This window comes from Artibeus jamaicensis, unplaced genomic scaffold (assembly GCF_021234435.1).
Source record: "Artibeus jamaicensis isolate MK-2021 breed Jamaican fruit bat unplaced genomic scaffold, CSHL_Jam_final contig_354, whole genome shotgun sequence".
In the NCBI taxonomy this organism is placed as follows: domain Eukaryota; kingdom Metazoa; phylum Chordata; class Mammalia; order Chiroptera; family Phyllostomidae; genus Artibeus; species Artibeus jamaicensis.
The window spans coordinates 39437189-39458785 of record NW_026521803.1 but is presented as its reverse complement, the minus strand read 5'-3'; the positions used below and the strand labels follow the sequence as shown (position 1 = coordinate 39458785).

The following is a 21597-nucleotide window of genomic DNA, read 5'->3' as shown; positions in this document are numbered from 1 at the left end:
CCTAGGTCTTAAATTATGTTCTGTCTGCCTCTGACCCACTCAAAGCGTAGAGTGCAATTTGAAGTAAACACCCTCCTGCTGTGTTACCAGTCCATTTCATTCCTCTGAACTCTCCAATCAACGACTATGACCTTGATTCTGTGTCCAGACCACTGGATTTGCCATTCATTCCTGATGTTCTTAAGGTTTAAACACCAGTGTGCAGAGGAAGCTGACTCAGACTGTCCTTGAGAATTGCTACACCCTCTGCAGCCATGCAAGGTAGCTCTAAACCACTTCACAAGAGCCCAATTCTACCCCAATGGTGGGGCTCCTTGTAGGAGGGGCACTCATCCCCTTGGCTGTTTTGTTCTGACTTGTTTTCTTGCTTCAGACAAATGAGCCCAGTGCCTGCTTCCTGGGGACCAAGCTATAATAGGTCTTGTGATCCAAAGACCTACTGGAATGACAGCAAACAAATGGTTGCATGGAAACATGTTTATTTATTATATATTTGCAATTTCACATCAGTTACAGACACATCTGTGTGATGCATAATGTTATAAATTTACATGATATATATTTGTTTATTGTTCAATGTTTTTTTTCTGGGTTTTTATCTTATAAGGGGATAGAAAAACACCTAAATATCCTTCCTCATTAAAACAAATAAATGCACTTCCTTAGAAAGAAACAACCAATCACCTGTCTCTCTCAATCACATTAAATAGACTATTAGCAATAATAAAAAAAAAACTATATAAAATAATAAATAATACAACAGCACTTAGTGCTATAAGATAAACTAAGAGGGAGTACTAAATAATACAAGTTCCCATTTTAGGAGACCAGATAATTAATAGGGGTATAATGTTATGATTGACAGCTGTCTGGCTATTTCTGTATAGTGCATAGTGTAGGCTGTTGAGGAAGACAGAATACATAGAAAAAGTCCCTAAGTTGTTGGTGCTAATAGCAATTCTGAGGCTTATAGCTCCCACTGCAAAATCCTGTATAAAAACAGAACCTTCCAACTTTACGGTGAGGCGAATCTGCCGAAGAAGAGGATGGTCCTGGTCGGTTTGTGCATTATAAAGAAAAGGAAAGGATGATCCGCCACAAACTGTGGGCCTCCGTGGCCAGTTCTCCCTGAGATGATGGCCCCGGTGCCAGCAGTTGCTTCAGTGCCCTCCTCGTTGACATCCACGGTGGCTTGATGAAACACTTCGGACAGAAATAGGTCATCCTCTTCTGACATTCCCAAGAAATTGGCCTGGCCCTTGACGAAGGCATCGTTCATGCCCATGCTTCTGAGAATGGGCTTGAGTTCATACTGCTCTTCTAATCTGAACTGTGGGAGGTAGACCTCAACGTCATCCTCGGCCATCCTGTCCTTGCTGGTCCACGTGTTGAGTTTGTCATACGTTATTTCACGTTCCAGCTACAAGTCCAAAAATTAAAAAAAATAACCAGTGAGTGTTTAGAAGAGAAGGCAAACAACTTCTACATGTAATGTTTAAAATCAGTGACGGCACAGTGGGTGATACAAAAATTTAAAAGACTGGTCAACTTGTGGCAAGAAGGGAACATGTTTGTTTAAGATTTTGAATGAAAGTTTCAGACATGCCACACTTACTATCAACTAATTCACACAAATATCTGTAAATAATTGTACACCATTCCCTAAGGTGTAGACATGTTCATCGCAAAAGGTAGGTTTAGGCCCAGAAGTCTAGAACACTTAGAGTTGGAATGGCTCACCGACTCCAAGCCAGTTGACACATTCGCAATTCCATCTGGAAGCAGCAGGAACATGCTGACATCTCCAGCGTAAGGGAGCTCCAGAATCTGAGCCTTTAGGTCCTCTATGTACCCAATGTTCAGCGTCTCACGCAAGTACATCATCCGTACCGGCTTCTGCTGAGTCTAAAGTGATCAAAGAGTAAAATAGAAAAGTTAATACTAAGATGTCAAGAGATTTACAATTAGACATGAAAGAGAAGAGGTTCTGCTTTTGTGTTTAAAAAATCAACAAAATAAATTATTTGTATACAGTACTCCATCCTTATCATCCTTTTCAATATTACGCCCATTATGGACAATAATAATACCCCTAAAACATTTGCTTAGTACCTATCGTGGGCCAAGAACTCTGCTAAATCTCACCAAATCCTTACAACAACCTTTTGAGTTGGGTATCATTATTAACCAAGTCTTATTGATTAAAAAATGGAATTCATGGAACATGCAGAAGGTTGTAGCTTGTAAGTGGTAGAGCCTACACTGGAGTCTAGAATTTAAGCACAGGGTCCATGGTTTTTCACCATTACTCATATGACCTCATAAAATTACTGAGTGATACTCAGTCGCTTAAAAGAGTCAATCAACTATTTGATATCCATAACTTATAACTAGCACATCCCATAGCAGCATCAATGAGTGGTCTCCAGTCATTGTTTCTCTGTCTTGTCTAAGAGCCTACAATACACGTTGGGAGAATCTGCCTGGTCTCATACCGAGTTCACACGGAACGGATAGAGCCCATTTAATTTCTTCTCAAATGCAGTTTTCCATTTTCCTTTGAAGTACACAGCATTCACCAGGACCATCTTGGTCCCTGAATCCACGGAACCTTCTGGTAACAAGTTTGAAATTTTACCTACAATAAAAATGACATGTTTAGGTTTCATTTATGGCCATTCCACGCAATGCGGAAAGAGAACCTTCGCGTGTGCTCTAGTTAGGCGCTTTGTTTTTACTTTCACTTCTGTTAATTTTCCCTTTTCCTGCCTCTTTTGTGGCAGCACTGTGTGGGTATTTTACAATAGTGGTTTAAAAATGCAGAACGGAAATGAAGAAGTGATATAAATAGTTTAACTGCTTTCAAAGGAGCAAAAATCTTTCTAAATTCTATAGAACTTAGTTCATGTGCTTTTTTTTTTTTTTCATTTTGGGAGTTAAGAAATCAAGACACAAAACTATTGCTTGAAATGGTGTTTGAATCCCAGAAGTTAAGAAAATTGTGGTTTTTTTGGTCTACGGTGGACCAAGTGTCACAGTTATTTCAATACCAATATTTCCTATGTTTGAAAACAGCTGCCATCTCTCACATTCTTTACTGATGAGATACACAAAATCCAATTATTTGAGTACTGAACACAAGTCTTCTATTAGTAGACCTCAATTAAAACACCACTGAGCTAAACAAGAATAAGGTTGCATTAACTAAAATAACTCAGTTTGAGTGAATTTGAAGGGATGAAGGGCTAACTTCAAGGATGGTTTAAAAAATAGATCAGAGTTTTCTAAGTGGAAAGAAGAACAGAAAACATTTCCTTGGTTTTACCTTTGGTTTGTGTCTCGACCCAGAAATTAATCTTTTTTCTGGCTCCTTCAGCACATTCTAGGAAGTCAACCTCCTGGGGTTCTGCAGAGTAATATTTCTTAGAGAGCTGCATGTATTCCTTTAAAGCAAGAAAAGTGCAGAAGGTTACGTAGAAGGTCTATTGAACATGCCTTGGTGTGAGTGTAAATTATGGGCTTCCTGTCAAGACTGGGGCATCTGAGGTCAGGGCAGGGGTGGAAGCTGGATCGTGTGTTGAAAGAGGAGATGGTACAGGTTAAACACCCTCAGTGGATCCCGTTCCCTACACGTACATGGAAGCTCCAACTCTCTTTGCCCCCAGCGCGCTTCTCATTATAGACACTAAGTCAGAGGGAGCTGGCTGCAGGTAGTGGCTCTGGGAGTCAGTTTTGTTCATCTTGACTTACAACCCTGCAAGTGGGGCTTTTGTAGCAGCACCAACAGGGAGAAGCACAGGGTCACCTGCCACGACCAGGGCCCTAGGGGGCCTTAGGGAGCCCTGTGCAATTCTGACTCTCCCAGTGGGTGTGAATCCTAGACAACAGCTTTGAAAGTGACCTCACTGCAGGTTCCGGGCCCTGCTGTTTCATTGACGGGGTTTACTTACTTTCCTGAATCTTGCAGACTTCTCTCCGAACAGCTTATTGACACTTTCCAACATGTAACCCTCCGTGGGTGTGTTGATGGCAGAGATGAGAGTGCTGAAGCCGGAGTGGATCGTGTCTTCCTCCTGTGCCTTGAACAGAAGGGAAGAATCCTCTTTATGTGACACAGGAAGGCATTTCTCAAGCAATGGCATTTTTTCCTATGCAACAATAAAATGCTGTATTACTATATACTTTTTTTTCTGGTACTTTAGAGGAATCCCTGAGGAAATACTCTTGATGTGGGAATGGTGCAAAACTAACAAGGTAATGTTTTATTTGTTTCATATTTCACCTATGGATTGATTGGATTTGACCATGAAGTAGCCAACATCCTAGAAGAAAGGGAAGCTCCTGTTACTGTCTCCTAAACTTGAAGGTCTCTAAGGAACTTTTATTATATTAAAATGTTCCTTTACAAATGTTCTTTAAAAATTCATATGACTTTGAAGAGGACTTCTTTTATAATGAAGGGAGTGGTCAAGGCAGTGGGAAACACGGGTTTTAGAAAACCACGAAAGTAAAGGGGAATTCCAGTCTATAGCCTAATGTTTGTGAACTTGATGACAGACATGGGGCTCAGTCACAGCCGAAGACAGAGCCCTGCAGATGACTGCCAGCTGTCTCCAGACACCTGGTGAACGTCCATATATGGGCCCTTTCCACCTCCACCCATAATCCCCTGGGTAACAGCTGGATGAAGCATCAGTGGTCCCAAGAATGAAGCTGCAGGAGATACCCTCCCATAACCTTACTCAGGAGTGTAATTATGGGAGGTGTCCCCAGGAGAAGAATACCTATGTCCAGTTCCTATAATTTAGCTGCGTAGCTGGTATTTAAGGAATGCAGTATTGAGAAAACATAATGCTACTTGAGATAGATGGATAGACAGCCAGAAAGATAGATAATAAATGGATAGACAGAGGGCTATGGGAGGGATATCCAAAGGTCATTGGCCTCTCAGGAAGTCGTTGAGCCTGACTTTCTCCATTCCTCAGCTATTTGTCACTCCTTACCCTACCCCTCTGGAAGTCTGCCTTCATGCAAGTGTACTCCTGGGGTCTCCTCTGCCATGGCTTTAGAATAAATTACACAAACCCAACTAGCGGCAGAGGGGTTAATGGAATTTTGGAAGTGTCTTGGCCTAGAAGTCAGGAAGTCTAGATTCTGCTCTGGCTTTGTGCTTTCTTAGTGGTGGGGCCACAGAATATTGACTTAAGGACTGGGAACCTTCGTTTTTCTTTCTGGGAATGGGGGCAGTTGTACTGGGTTTTCTTTCAGTCTAATGTTGTGATTGCAAGGCAAGAAGATTATAGAAATAAAAAAACAAAATAAATATGAGTGAATAAGTCCAATACCTTCAAAATAGCATCAGGATAAGTGACTCTCTGGATCTGCTGTGTGAATTCACAACCGGTGATGTTCTCTGGGCTCATTGAGGTGACCTCCTGGGCCTCAATGTTGTTAAACTGGAGCACCTACAATGAGAATTACGGGGAATGGTTATACGTCCCTGCTAAATTACTTAACCTTTACATTGCTACCAACAGGCACCTCTTAGAAGTCCTATGTCCAGTGCCCTGCCATTGTGTATGGGGTACAAGCATAGGTACTTTTTCTGTGTAATATGTAAGTGTCAGCCAACTGAAGTTTCCCTCACAGCAATCAGTAGGAGGTATTTATACTCATCTACACACTAGCCATTAGTCTCTAAGCTCAGAGAGCTTAAATGCCTTCACTCACACACCTCATTCCAGTGGCAAAGCCACCAGACAAAGATAGGAGGTCTTGTTCTCGAAGCTTGTGCTTCCCCCTCCAAGCCAAAGATCTTCTCCTCCTGATTTTTAGTAGAGAATTGACTAAATTTGCTTTTGAATTTTATTTAATTTCTAAAAGATTTTATTTATCCATTTCTAGATAGAGGAGAAGGGAGGGAGAAAGAGAGGGAGAGAAACATCAATGTGTGGTTGCTACTCAAGTGCCTCCACTGAGGAACTGGCCCGCAACCCAGCCATGTGCCCTGACTGGGAATCCAACTGGTGACCCTTTGGTCACAGGCTGGCACTCAAACCACTGAGCCACACCAGCCAGGGCTGCTTTTGAATTTTAACATGTGTACATGCAGCAGAGTTACAAGAAAACATTATAAAATGTTTGCATAGTCCCACATGCTCTAGCCCTTTCCAGAGCAAGAAAAGGTTTATCGTGCCCAGCATGAGCCGTAAGGTACTTTATTTAATTTCAGCAACCTAGAGTGCTTCACTTAGCATTTGCCCTCAAAATAGATTGCTTCTGAGTGCTAGTGATTTCTTTACATTTAAAAAACTAAGACCCTGGTGGTTTCTGAAGTTTTAGTGCAGGTCACTGTCTTTTTTTTTTCAAGGCAAAGAAAATAAAGGGGAAGGAAGGTTGCAAAATGTTGCTGGTGTCAGGGTTGAACAACTGAGTATTGTTGTAAGTCTTGATGTTTAAACTGCCACAGATGTGAAGAGTGATGCATCCAGCCCTTTCCTTCTGCGGGACATTGGCCAACATTTTCTTCTCCAGAAAGACCCATCCTTAATGGGTCCCCAGGGACCTGGGAAGGACATATATGCACTGAGGTACAATGCTCATGGGAGACATGAAAGTAGCCAGCAGCATTTTGGTGTGACCGAAAGTACAACACATGCCTATAAGAAACCAGAGCGATCCAATGGTAACGTTTGCGTGCATGTGTACAGGAAAGAATTTTAATTATAGGGTGAACTCGTCTGGGTCTCTGACCTGGGAAATAACAGGATCATGTGTCTCTTCAGTGTGTTGAATTCATCTCCTAGGAATATTGCCGTGTGCAGTTGAACTGGTCCAGTGTAATTTCAGGACCCTAGACTCAGCGAAAGAGTCCCCTGACTGAGCTTGTGTCATTTCCCGGAAGGAGGCCAGCTGCCCACACCCCGTACATCTTGATTTCAAAAACTGACCATCGGGTCAGGCCTCATTTTGTTGACATGATCTCACGGGGTTGATTACATGGGTGAGTCAATGTTGCTCTCCGTGTGTCTCCAAGAGCATAGCCACCACAGCTCTAGGACATTCTCTTCTCTTTGTGACACTCTCTTAAAACCATTAGGAGGAATTCTCTCCATGAATGGGACACGAACACTGCACACTGGCGGAGCAGTGGAAGGGGTCTGAGCTAGCAATGAGGGCGGCTTACAAGGCCCGGGAAAAGCGTTTTCCTCGCAAGGCCCACCTTCCCGCCTGCAAAATGGCACTTGTCTTACAACCAAAAGATATAAGGCATGTAAGACACTTTAAAAACATAAACATTATATTATTACAATGCAAGATGTGGTCACTATTCATCACTTCCAGCCCTGCAGTACAAGGTACTCTGATAAGCTTCTGCTATCTCCAGTTGGTGGTTTGTCATCTGGCTCTTTGGCAGATTTGAACCTAAGGAACTTGTGTTGTAAGGGCAGGACAGGTGTCCTTGCCACAGCTGGGCGTGTGATGAAGGCTGACCTTGAGATAGTCAAGACATGTTGAGCACACAATCAGAGCGATTCCGCAGCTCAGTGCAGCCCTCGTGTGGAGCTTCCACAGAGACTCACCCTGGCCATCTGGTCTGCGGTGTTGCCTCTGGCCCCCATGTAGACCATGACCATGGTAGACGATATGCCCCATGGGGAAAAGAAGAGGTTCTGGGTGGGGCTTGTATTTGCCAGATGCTTGAAGAAGTTGATGGCAAAGATGGTGTTTGCCACATAAATGTCTTCCATCATGTCAACCTAAAAGGAAAGTAAGGAAGAAAATACAGCTCTAAAAGATGAGGCAATATTTGGGGTGATGTCAGCAGAGGGGTACAGGCCATACCCTGCCCAGGGCAGGAGTTTCCTCTCTTTTCCTCCTTCTTGGGAGAACATGAAGTACAGCAGGGACAGCATTCGGGTCATGTGACCTGTGTAGCCACATGGTGCAAAGCTGTGCCATCACCGTCTTAAAATTTCAATAATTTTAAAAAAGGAGTTCTACATATTCTGTTTACATTGGATTCTGCAAGTTATGTAGCCAAACCTGAGATATAGTGAACAGTTACATGAGGCATAGCGATACTCCATATAATAAAACTGATAATTACCAATAGCATAAATAGTGTTTACTGAATTCTTACTATACAGGAGAGGCTGTTTGAAACGCCTTACCTGTACTTTTTTGTCCCTACAGAAACCTATGAGGAAGGCACTGCTAATTCCTCCTGTACCAAAGAAGAAACTGCTGCACGAAGTGGATGAGAAGAGTGACCAATGTCACTTGTCTACAGGCCAGACTGGGAATTGAAGCCAGGTCAGTGGCCGCCCCCCGGTCATGCTTTCAACCTCTATCCAGCCCCCACAAACACATACCACACACACAGGCAAATCCGCACATATTCAAACGTATCCTACAGGCACGCACATCCGTGTTGGCCCCAGTTCAAATGTCCTGCTTCTGGAAATGGCTTAGACTCATTGTTTGAGGGTTGGAGTTCTCATAGTCCCGCCTCCCACATCTGCCCCTCCACATACACATGCACACACGTCACAGCCTTGCTGCAAAAGAGCTTCTTATGCTGCGAAGTTCATTTCTTGAGATCCTTTCCTGCCACATGCTAGCAGGAAAGTCAGTGCCAGGTAGCACCACAGGACTGATCCTGGGTACGTCTCTCTCTCACACACACACACACACACACACACACACACACACACACACACGCCAGATCACCTGTCTGCACAAAAATGGCAGACACACTTCTCATGGCCAAAGGCTTCACCTGCAGCCAAATGCTTGGACACACCCAGGTGGGTGGAGGGATCTGTTAGTCCTTCCACTCTGTATATTATGCTTTTGTGTTGGCTTATAACATGCCCTGCATTTACCGGAGTATACAAATATACCAAACAACACTGACGCTCCTCATTCCACAGCAAACCTTCTTGTGAAGGTGGTTTCCTGGCTGGGGAAGAACCAAGGGGACCTGGGGAGCCCCCCAGCCTGCTAAGGCACACCCTGGGCCCTCATCAAGGCTCACTGGGCACGGCTTCCCACAAGGCCAGCTGGCACCTCTCCACCTCATCCGTGGGTGTCTGATGTGAATGCAGGGGTCATGAACTTTTCTTTTTAAGAAAGCGATTGCAATTTGTATCAACTTTCTCCTTTGAAAAACCATCCTATTGTATTTTATCAAGACAAAATAGTAAATTAAGTAAAACTTCTCTCTGAAACTTTCTCACATCTTCTCATTTGATCTTCACAAGATCTCTACAAGATAGATACTGTTATCTTCATTAAAAGTATAGGTTCCACCCAGACACTCAAAGAGGTTAACTAACTTGTATAAGGTCAGTATGGACGTAATGGTTCCGGGTTCAAGCCCAGGTCTGCTTTGGAAAGCCGCTCTACCCAATGCCCCACACTGCCCCACCTGATGGTGTTGAACTTGATTCTGATGTGTAAGAGATTACATATGTTACTAGTTTGAGAAATACTAGAAAAAGAAAATAAAAAGAGGAAGATTGCAAGTTTTTAATGCTCCTAGAAGACTTTTTAAGTTTTAAAAAAATACTACCTTTTTTTTCTCTTGCTTCATCACTGAGATTAGGTTAACTTGAGTGGCTCAGAAATTTGTTCCCTCTTACTTCTACTGATTTTAAATGGTCTTTTAAATTCGTTAGTCTTATTCAGAAAATATTTGTTTGTAAAACGTCTCAATGTTTTGGAAACAAACTGAGAATTAATAAATAAAATATTTCTGTATTCCCACTTGAAAACAATCGGAATCAGAAGAGTAAATGCAGGCTTCTCTCGGAGCTTACTCTACACAGTAACCTGCTTCGTCAGTCAGCGGGACACCAACAGGATGGGAGGTCAGGACCGACTGTCAGATGGGGCTTCTAGTGCCAAGTCAGGGCTTCAGGTGACTTTACACAGGAAAAAAATGAAGAAGATGAGGACAAAATTAAATTGCCCCACATGCATTTCCTTCTTTTAAAAATAATCTAAATTTCTTTTTTTTAAATAAGATACAATCACCGTATTTTTCAGACCATAAGATGCACCTAAGTTTTATAAGAGAAAAATAGGGGAAAATTTTTTGAAGCAAAAAAATGTGGTAAAATATTTAATAACATAAATAACATAATATTTTACTAGAGTTGGAAAGTAGGGAAAAGAATTTTGAAGCAAAAAAATGTGTTAAAATACTTAATCACATAACATAATATTTTACCAATGTAAATAGAACTCAACAGCAGCACTAACAACCATTATTCCTTCCAAATTTGGGGGGAAATAAGTGTGTCTTATACTCTAAAACATACAGTAACTGCATTTAACATGAAAAATACTTGATGTCTATATTGCAGTTACCAAATTTCTTCAACTGAGTTGTTTCATTTAATTTGCACAGTCACTCACCCAGTAAAACCTAGTGGCCCCTGTCATACAGATGAAATGATGGAGGTGGGGACTGTACCCCTAGTCAGTTTCAAAGCTCGACTGAACCTCAGCCTTTGATTGAAAGTCTAGGGCTTTTCCTACTCACCTTCCAAATGAGGTTTAAGAAGTCTATAGCTTTAGGAATCTAATATATGGTGACAGAAGGTGTTTTTGGATTTGGGTGGTGGTCACACAGTGCTTGCAACCTAGAAATGTGCACTTGAAATCTATATGATTCTATTAACCAATGTCACCCCAATAAACTTAATAAACATCTTTTAAATGAGAAATCTCTGACGGCATCTATATACAGTGTCCCCTAACTCACAGACACATTTGTGGCTTACATTTCAGTGGGAATCTGCCCAAGACAATGTAAAGTTGAAGACACAGAGTAGACATTGAATACCGTGATTGCCCAGAACAGGTAGCACCTGTCATGAGTTTCTTAATGAGAGTCAGTTACACACCTTCACTAACCCGTATGTTATACTCGTAATTACTGTTTGCTACAATCCTTGAGAAGAATGGGTGGGAAGCACACTTGGGGCTGGGCTCCTTGGTGCATGTGGCAATTCCTGCTGCACAAGTTGACAGATGTGCCACTGAAACTTGGCTCAGGTAGCAAAGGACTCGGGAGGGGCCACCAGGGTCCTCGTCTCCCTGGCACTCCATGTTAGATTTGAATTTGCTGTGCCATTAAAACCAAATTGTTTGTGACTACACAGTGCAAATAGTTTGATATCGATCACAAAAATCAATGAGAACAAAGAGAAAACAATAAGTCCAAGGAAACTTTCTGTCCAAAATGACCAGTTTTCCACTACTCACCCCCCCACACACACACACAGACACACACACACACACAATGAAAAGCAGTTTCTGGTATTTGATGACTTTCATAGTGAATACTTGTCTATTATGGAGTACTAAACTATTTATTGAACTATCACTTCACTCAATGCAACAAGAAGTTTGGCTGATTTTTCTTAAATTCACCAATTAATTAAATTCAATACGTATATTCTGGTATTAAATGACCTAACCCAGAAAACTGCTTAATTTCTGATTATTTTAGAAAAAAACTCAGCCAATTTTTTAAAATATTTGTATTCAATGGATAGATTATTTTTCATTACTTAAAATAATATATTTAAAATATCCTAGCTGTTCCCATTAAATTCGGTGTCAAAACACTAGCTAGTAAAGAATATACACATTCTAACCTCTTCAATAAAACTAATATCAAAACTCTAATGTACATTTTGGTTTGGTTCACGTCGTTAAAGATTTGGTTAAATATTCAGGCATTTGCTGGCTTCTGAGATTCAAAATTAAGTCTTGCTATATACATTTAATTCAAATCTTGAGCTAAAATATATCCAGTCAAACAACTAAACAAGAAAACACCACTAAATGTTTACTTACCCTCTAAAAACATCATGCACTTGACATTTCATTAGTAAGAACAGAATCACACTGTATTGGTAAGAGCAGTGAGGAAAGAGGAGAAGCACACAGAAATCTCTGAAATACCTTGTCGTCGCCGAGGTGCTCTCTGACCGGAAGCACGCCCGTGGAGTGTTGTCAGAGTTCACACACAGTGATGACTGGTTTTATAAAGCTTGGCCCCTCCCACAGAGCATTTTTTTCTCTCTTTCTAATCTGAAAGCTTTTGAGTGATTCAACATTTTAGTCAGAAAGGCATCACTAGAATAGAAATGCCTGTTTGCTAGGGAACCATTTAAGAAATTTGCTGGGAAAGTGATGTCACTCAGAAACTTATGAATTTAGTAATTTCTACATGTGCCTTTTGAAATGGGCTAAAGGCTGTCCACCCCACCTGCACTCAAAGACACCACCAAATTCTACAACATCTCCGGTGTCTTTTTGACACGATTGCCTGTGGGCCTTTTTCAATACACAAAAGTATTGGATTCCTTTTTCTCTTTTGATTCTAGCAACCCCCGAGGGAACCTCTGGTCATGGGAAGAGAAAGAAAACCTTTTTTCTTTGAAATTCTCTACTTTAAAATCTTCCATTTTTCTCAAGCTCTAATTTCCTGAATAATTCTGGGTCCCACCCTAATCCCCTGTCACCAGCCACACCCAAAGCTCTTTGCTTTTGGCCTTTTTTTAGAACATAGATATTATCTTACTAAACAGTGAAAATCCACAGTGTACTTTAAGTGGATATTTAACTCTCGGTAAATCATAGGTGTGTTGATTGAAAATTGTGATGTTGAAAACTTCCATAAGAAAATTGCTAGATTTTTTTGTAGACACAACCAAAGAAATCTGAGGAACAAAAATAAATAATATGAATGGAAATGTAATTTGACTCTGAAAATATTCATGTCATTAGAGCTTATGGGAAAGAAAGTGTTTGCAACACATCGTAAATATGGCTTCACTTCTCCTTCCTTTACTTTTATGTCCAGCCAATCCCCAAGGACAGGATGAAGAGAAGTGAGCGTACCAGGCTTCTTCTCAGCCAGTGTGGGAGGCTCCAGGCCTGTGTGTGGAGAGCTTACTTGACAATCTGAGGTGTCAGTGAAGCCAGGACTGCGGAATTGAGTCCTGGGCGGTCGTCTCAGCTTGGCTGTGGTTCATGAAGCCAGCTTTATCCTGATCTTCTCTTGCTTCTGTGAGTTGCTGGTCAAAAAGATGTGGGGTCACTTAACCCAAACCTCTCATTATTACTGGAGGGACAATGACAAAGGTGTGCTCTTCAGAACTTTGTCTAATCGTCAAAAGCCAAATTACAGTCATGTGCCTCTTTAATGATGAGGGTAAGATCTAAGAAATGCATCAGCAGGTGATTTCATCATTGAGCAAACACCACAGAGCACACTACACAAACCTAGAGAGTAGAGCCTGCCACACACCTCACTGGTGTGGTACAGCCTACTGCTTCTCCTCTGCACACCTGTACAAAGAAGCACAGGATCAAATCGAGCAGAAGAGAAAATGATGCCTTCAGGAAATATGGGGTATGTGAGGTCACTGCGATGTAACACAGCTACTGTTTTATGGCAGACTTATCCTTTTAAGCCTAAAGAGTAAATTTTAAATAACAATAAAAGTGTAGTATAAGTACATAAGCCAATAACGTAGTTGTTTATTGTCATTATCAACTTGTATGTATGTATGTAGGTACATAATTGTGTGCTATACTTTCATATGACTGGCAGCAAAGCATGTTTGCTCAGCCCAGCGTTGACACGAACATGTGAGAAATGTGCTTCACTACATGGCTACCATGTCACTGGGTGATAGGAATTTTTCAGCTCCATTTATAATTCTATGGGACCACCACTGAGTATGCAGTCCATCATTGACCAAAATGTTGGTGTGCAGTGCATGGCTGTATTTGAGTGTTTAATTGCTCGAAGATCTCGGGTCACACAAAGAAAAAGAGCTGGGAAGTCCACCCTCAACAATGATCTTTCAACAATCATGTTCCTTCAGTAGACCAAAGGAAATGTGTGGGCAGTCACTGACCATTTTATAAGTTTTCATATCCCTTGGACCTCGGCCAGTTCTCTGCATGGGTGAGCGTTGAGTAGATGCTCTTTCTTGGGGGTCTAGGTCTCTGTCCCTTATCTATGTCAGTTCCCTGGACCCCCACTGACAATGTCTATGTCACCAGTCTGTTCAACTGTTCCTTAACCACACTTTTTCAGCGACACAGTCTGCCGAACCAATAGCAAACCTGCCTAGAGCTTTGCTTTGCCTACTTTGCAGGCACTGCTCTTTCTATCCCTTGCTTATACTCAAGCTCTTCTTCTCAAAGGGAATGTCATCTTTTCTCCTCCCTCCTTATCCAAATATCCTACCTCACAGCTTTTGTGAAATTCAGCCTGACTTCTGCAATCCTTGGTGAACTTCTGCAACATAGAACTGCCCCTCTGAGAGCTGAGCTCACAATATAATAATGTAGTATTAATTCCAGTTGTTTTTATCTGAGCCAGGATTCTATTTCTAACTAGAGTCTACCATTGTTTCCCCCTCAGCAGCAAGAACAGTGCTGAGCATCAATGGGCACTTTACTAAAGATTTTTGATGAATTGAGTAAGATGTTAAAACATCTAGAGCCCTTTAGAAGGGCTCTAGAGTGTGGTGAGCTACATTTTGAGAGACTCCAAAAAGTCTGATTTGAAACTTCCCTCTCTTTTTTCTTTATTCTAACCTGAGGACATTCTTTTATTGCTTTTAGAGAAAGGGGGAGAAAGAGAGAGGAAGGGAAACATCAATCAGTTGCCTTTCTATATGTGCCCTGACTAGGGCTTGATCCTGAGACCTTTAGGTCTGTGGGATGATGCTCCAACTGAGCCACAGCAAGGGCTGAAATTCTCTCTCTCTCTCTCTCTCCACTTTTTAGTTGTACAATCCTGCACAAATTTCTCAACCTCTCTGAGCTTTAATTTCCTAATAATGCTATATGGCTGGTACTGCTCATTGCCTACACAAAAGCCATCTATTTTTTTTATTCTTCCTGATTTTGTTTAGGTATTATTCAGAGATTTCTTGACCTTAGCAAAGGAGGGCCTAGTTGCTGGTCTGAGGATGCGGCTGTGTAACCCAGTCTGGTAAATGAGATGTGGGAGACGTCTTCTGGGAAATGTTTAGGGAAAGTTTTCCTTTCCTAATAAGAGACATGCAAAGAGAAACTCCCTGGCCTACACCACACCTTCCTACCTGACTTTGAACATGGTTTTCTGAGGATGTGATGCCCGGAGATGCTACAGCCCCATGGCAACAATAGAAGAAGGCGAAGATATTTGAAGAGAAGCCAAACAAGAGCCCTGACATGAGAGAACTTCTAAGCCAAAGTAGAAACCACCCACCTGCAGGTTTTGTTCTCATTACAGGAGATAAGAAATAATAAGTGTGCATTGTTTAGGCATTGTTAGACACTTTGGTTCCTCTGTCATTTGCAGCCAAAAGCATTCCCAAATGACACAAACTTTTGTGAAGAATAGATGAGATAATGTCTGTTAAGAACTAGGCATATTATCATTCATTTACTGAATGTTCCATAGTGTTAGGTGGTATAGCAGAATGACGGTTGGTGGCCAGATGTAGGAGTTGCCTTCCTGTCTAGATTGGAGAAATTGTATGAGCTCAGTATGAGATGTTTGCACACTAATCAATTAGATGATGTTATAAAGGGCAATATGTGATTAAGAGCTAAATTGAGTAGTGCCAATGGTGTCTAGTATGCCTTAGGAAGGAGGGAAAAGGACTGAGAAATGTGTGGTAGGACTTCCAAAAAGGGGTCAAGACAAGTGAAAATGATTGAATATTGAAAGAGGAAGGCACTAAAATTATAGAGGTGAGAAGAGAGATCCCTGAGTGGCTGGCTGAGGTCTGCCTGGGGCAGAGTCAGTGTGATAAGGGAATGTGAGGAAAGGGGACAGATGGTGTCTTGCCTTGCAGAGGGGCCTCTGACTTCAGCCTGAGCTAAGATTTAATCTAAAGTCTGTCTGCTACAAACTCTGGAGAAGGGAAGTGACTTGTAAAAAGTGGTGTTTTAACCATACACCAAAATAAACTCAAGATGGATAAATGACTTAAATGTAAGTCATGACACCATAAAAGTCCTAGAGTGAAATGCAGGCAGTAAAATGTCAGATGTCCCACACAGCAATATCTCCGAGGGCAAGGGATCTAAAGGAAAGAATGAACACATGGGACTACATCAAACTAAAAAGCTTCTGCATGGCTAAAGAAACATCAGAAAAACGAAAAGGGACCCACTGTATGGGAGAACATGTTTGCTAATGATACTTCTGACAAGGATTTGATCTCCAAAATACAGGGTCTGGCATGAATTATGCTCCTTTTTTATTACAAAATCATAAGCATGTAATTCTGTAACTGAACTATATCACATTCAGGCACACCATATGACATTTTAGGTAAATGTTTACATTAAAACTATCAATTATTACGTTCATATTAGTACCCTACCAACCACACTCAAGCAGGCCTTACTTCTGCCAGACCCTGTATATAAAGAACCCATATGACTGAACACCAGGAAGACCAACAATCCAATTAAAAAATGGGGCAAAGGACCTGAACATACACTTCTCCAAGGAGGACACACAAAAGGCCCAGAGACATATGAAAGAATGCTCAACATCACTAGCCATCAGAGAGGCTAGTGTTGGAGAGGTTTTGGAGAAAAGAGAGACCTAGTACATTGTCAGTGGGAATGCAGACTGGTGCAGCCACTGTGGAAAACAGTATGGAATTTCCTCAGAAAACTAAAAATAGATCTGCCTTTTGATCCAGTGATTCTACTGCTGGGATTATACCCTAAGAACCTATGCACCCTGGTGTCCATAGCAGCACTATTTTAGCCAAGTGCTGGAAACAGCCTATGTGCCCATCAGTAAATGAGTGGATCAAAAAAACTGGTACATTTATACAATGGACTACTACACAGTAGAAAGAAAGAAGGAACTCCTACCTTTCACAACAGCATGGATGGAACTAGAGAATATTATGCTAAGTGAAATAAGCCAGGCAGTGAAAGACAGATACCATATTATCCTACCTATAAGTGGAACTAATCAACAAAATGAGCAAAATAGAACAAAGACATGGAAATAAAGAGCAAACTGACAGTGACCAGAGGTGGGGGGATAATGGGGCAAAGGAGGAAAAGGGTCAAGGAACATGATAAAGGACCCATGGTAATGGATAACAGGGTGGGGATTGACTCTGGGAACGGCACCGTGGGATGGCAGGGGAGAACAAATGGGAAAAGTAGGGACAACTGTAATTGAACAACAATAAAAACAAAAGTGGTATGTTAAGAAGAAAATTCTGGAAAGTCTGGAAGAGGAGGGACCAAAGGGTAAGACATGTCTTAGGAGATCACTGCCTATCACAGTCTGTGGGCAGTTAGAGGAGAGCCCAGCTACTCTCCTCTAACCCTGGGTCCCCAGGGGTCCCCAACCCTGACAAAACAAGACCAGGGCCTCCCCAAGGACCTGAAACAGCACATGCCACAGGGGCAGTGCAGACCATGTCCATGGAAACCAAGAACAGTGAAACACAATGTCTTCCCCCTCCCATTTCCCGATCTTCTAGGAAAACATGTATAAGATAATCCTAAGAGGAAAAAAGGACAGAAAATTATATATGCAGTATGACTCAACAATGTAAATAAAATAAGTGGAAATATGACCTTAAGGAAATATGTCAAATATAAAGTGGTTATCTCTGGGCAGTGACTTTTTAGATATTTACCATTTTTTTACTTGTACTTCAAAAAATTCCCCACATTTTCCATCATAGACATGCATTAGTTTTAACCTCAGAACTATGTTAGCCAAGTATCTATACTGAGGTGTTTATTTTCTTCCCAGTAGTACTAAAAGGAATTGTGTATAAAGGAGAAATAATACCCCAGATAATAAAGAACTTTATGGATAAAGCTCTAATATTCTAATCTGGAGGTGGTGTGCACGGCACTTTCTCTGGAGAGCCTGCCAGTTGCGATGGAATAGCCCACCCAGGTGACTACTCAGCACAGATGTCGCTGCTAGACATTTGCCCCGGTTCCACAGCAGGCATCCCCATGACTAGGACAGGCGCTCGGCTCATCCTACGTGATCTCTGAGTGTTTGTTAAATGACTTTACGTATGCATAGCACATGGCGACATACTTCTCTTCTCCTCTCCACTTTGAATGAGCAACCATGATTACTTCCATAATTACCCTTTACATGTGATTTACTGGTAGATAGAAAATATTCAAATTACAAAAATGCATCATCTCCACATCAGTAGTTATGTCCACACTGAAATGATCCAAGTCATTACATAATTGTAGGTCAAAAAGGAATCTCGCTTTGGCATGAAATTCCATGTAATAATCTTATTTGATTAATGACTTTCAGTTAAATATATTAAAACACTGTTTTTATAACAAAGGTCTCTAATACTAATTAGCCTTAGTATTTAGGTAGCACAATTTGCTCTAGAAACTTAAGGACCTGTTGCTGTGAGCAGGACCAAATAAACATATCTGAAGGTGGTCGCCTCAATAGTGTGAATTTGGGATCCCCTGACTAAAGCAACTTCCAACATATACTTCTCAAAATATCTTTATCAGAGTATAAACACCCCCTTTTATAATCAGCGATACAACTTAGTATGTTAATGGCTCTGGGAGAAGTAATGAATGTATATATGTTCCTTCAGAAAGGGTGTTGATGGGGTGGAGGGAAGCAGTTTCAGGGTGTGTGAAGAGAGTAAGGGAAAGAATGAGTACACTTGAGAGAGAGAGAGACATTCCCAGAACCCAGGGCAACAGAAAGCAGACCTCGCCTATTTTAAGATAGCGCCCTGAGCCAGCCATGAGTGTGAGAAAGTTTGCACATGAATCCAACTTTGTTGAGGAGTGTAATACCTCAGTCAGAGTATTTACCTTGTTGCCAAGTGATAACCGCAATGTAGATACCACAGTCAGGATCTGTGGGAACTAATATTGGGTGTTCTGTGAGTCAGCACTTGAAAAAGTCAAACGTGTCATGCCAAAAGCATGGGCAAAGAGAAATTACCTTTTCAGAACAGCTCCAAAGGCACTGTGAATCAGGAATTCACTCATCACACACACCAGGTGAAACTCAGGGCTTACAGAATTATGCTTCCTTTCTGGGTCTAATGATACAATATTAGACTCGTAACCACAAGGAACACATTATTTAATTTTGGATTATCTTTGGATTATATGTGCATAGATGGATTATTGTAGGGCTCAATGAGTCTTAGTTCAGCCACTCTCTCCTCTAGCACATTCGTAGCACGTCTCAGCCAATGCTGGATAACGCCTAACAAATCTAACACGTTTCCATGTGAACGTTTATAAAACATATTTAGAAGGTGAACATAAAACCCCATAATCTTAGGATACATTCCAAATCCAGATGTCAATGACTTCTTTTTACCCTTTTAAGGATTTCTGTATTTGTTCTTTGTAAGTAGTAGATAAAAGACCAGAGACCAATCGACAGTTGTCATTAAAATATACATGTGATTCACACCTGTGAATCACAGAATTGGTCCCATATAAAATGATGCAGGCACCCGCTGACTTCTAGGAAGGAAATACCAAAGAAAAATTAGAGGGATGGTGAGCCAGCGATCACAGGATTGAACCAAAGAATTTACACTGTCTTCAAACCATGACTGCTGTACTGAGACCCGTGTAACAGTGAAGAGGAAGGACAGAAAATTATTGCTCAGCTCTTTCCTCCGTTAATTAGTCAGAATCCATGGAAGGCAGAGACAGGAATATGGGGATGTAAATGTGATGGGTGGGTGATTAGGGAGGAGGAAACGGAAGGAGACAAGAAAGGCACCTACCATAGTATCTCCAGCCTCAACCTCTCCTCCAACCTGAGTCTCTGCCAAATCTAGCCTCCCAAAGGAATTTCACTTGACTGCCCATGGCCACTCCAGTTTCAAAGTGTCCCATACTGGACATTACACATTACACCCCATCATTCCTCCAGACCTGTTTCTCTTTATCTACATTCCATCTGTCTACTAGCAATCCAAGCCAAAATTGGAGCAACATTGTGGACTCTTCTTCTGAACCATTTTCATATCTATCACTTAACAAATCCCACTAATTTTAGTTTTAAATTATTCATCTCTAAAATCATCACTCTGGCTCTAGTCTTTGTCATCTCTGGTCTGATCTCACTGTCTCTAGTGTCTTGTCCCTTAAGCCATAAATTGATCTAGTTACAATGTGAATCAGCCCCAGGCATGACTCTTCTTCAAAGTCTTCAACGAGTCCCATGAAACAGAGGATGAATTGCTAACTGGGTTCGCATGAGTCCAAGACTGTCTGTAATCTGGCCCCTGCCTTCCTCTCTGCTCACATTAAATTCAAGACTCTATATAAGCCTTTATCTTAATACCTGGCACATAGTAGGTACTCAAAAGTATAAGCTTTAATGATTACTATAACTTTTATCTCCATTACTGTACTTAGAAAATTTTATGAAAATTCTACTTTTACACATCTCATTTTTTACACAGCGTAATATGTGCTCATTAGGGATGCCTACTTCATGTTTTTTTAACTAAACTGAACATGAACTATTGTATTCCGATTCTGACGCGCTCTAGCACTACTAAGATAACCCCAAGCCCAAAGCCAGGTTTTCCTTCTCTTCCCCCTTCTCTGTGAGGATAGAAAACTGTCTTTCCGGACAGGGAGGAGAGAAGGTTGAGTCCCATGAACTAGATCTGAGATGAATGTTGGGATTCTGGGTCTAGGAGCTCAGGGAAGTTCAGGGGCAGGCACTGGGAGAGGACTCCATAGGCAAAGGAGACATTGATCTTGGCTAACTGCAATAGGCAGAGAGGGAAACAGACCTATGGAGGGGGAATATCTCCTCTCTCCCAGGGCTTGGGTGAAGGCGCCACAGGGGCTGATCTACCAGGATTTCTAAGGAATGAGCAAGTACCAGCACTGAGGAAGGAGGCAAAGAGCAAAGTGAAGATGACGAGGGTCAAAGCCACGGGAGGCGGACTCGCAGTGGAAGAAAGCTGCTTCATTCTCTTCAGTTTTCTAAGTTTCATTTTGGATACTTGACTACAAACAAATACAAATAAAACTTTAAACTGGGGGGAGGGGGAAACCTTTGAAGACGCTGCTAAACTGTGTCCCAGGTAATAAATTGCATAGAATTGGCAAGAATATTAGCTTCAGGGAAAGGAATAATTTAAATGACTTATGTATTAGATATTGACATGAACAGGTTACTGAGATCACACAGATCAGAATGTCTCAGACTTCCATCAGGCCTGGACTCGCGGTGGCTTCTTTTTTCATTCCAGACACTGAATCCACTCCTTTGAAACTCTTGCTAACGTGAGTCAAAGGAAAGAATCCTCCCCTACAATACGTTATTTCTCAGGGGTTTCTGCTCTTATCACCCTTCCAACACTTTTTAAATCATATTTCTCGGTGATTTCAATATTTGCACCTGTATGTTTGTTGCCTTTATACAAGAGCGTGGCTCCCTTCCCCCGCCCCGCCCCCCCGTGCTGGTAGAGCATGGTATTGAATACAATAATTTAAGTTTTCTATAGACGTGACTTCTTGATGTTTAAC

At 41.5% G+C, this 21597-nt stretch overlaps 1 protein-coding gene across 2 annotated transcripts; it reads right to left on the bottom strand.

Annotated features, from left to right (window-relative positions):
- Positions 1 to 537: 537 nt before the first annotated feature.
- On the bottom strand, positions 538 to 12017 carry SERPINB2 (serpin family B member 2). Of its 2 annotated transcripts, none has more exons than XM_037156390.2 (8): positions 11983 to 12017; positions 7584 to 7760; positions 5346 to 5465; positions 3951 to 4079; positions 3326 to 3443; positions 2496 to 2638; positions 1741 to 1905; positions 538 to 1420 (listed from the first exon to the last, which is right to left on the bottom strand). In XM_037156390.2, exons 2-8 carry the CDS (start codon positions 7752 to 7754, stop codon positions 1016 to 1018), a joined length of 1251 nt encoding a protein of 416 aa, XP_037012285.2. In that variant the 5' UTR covers positions 7755 to 7760; positions 11983 to 12017; the 3' UTR covers positions 538 to 1015. The 2 variants fall into 2 exon arrangements, with proteins under 2 accessions (XP_037012285.2, XP_037012286.2); XM_037156391.2 differs by lacking the exon at positions 11983 to 12017 and adding an exon at positions 11875 to 11939.
- Between the last annotated feature and the right edge of the window lie 9580 nt (positions 12018 to 21597).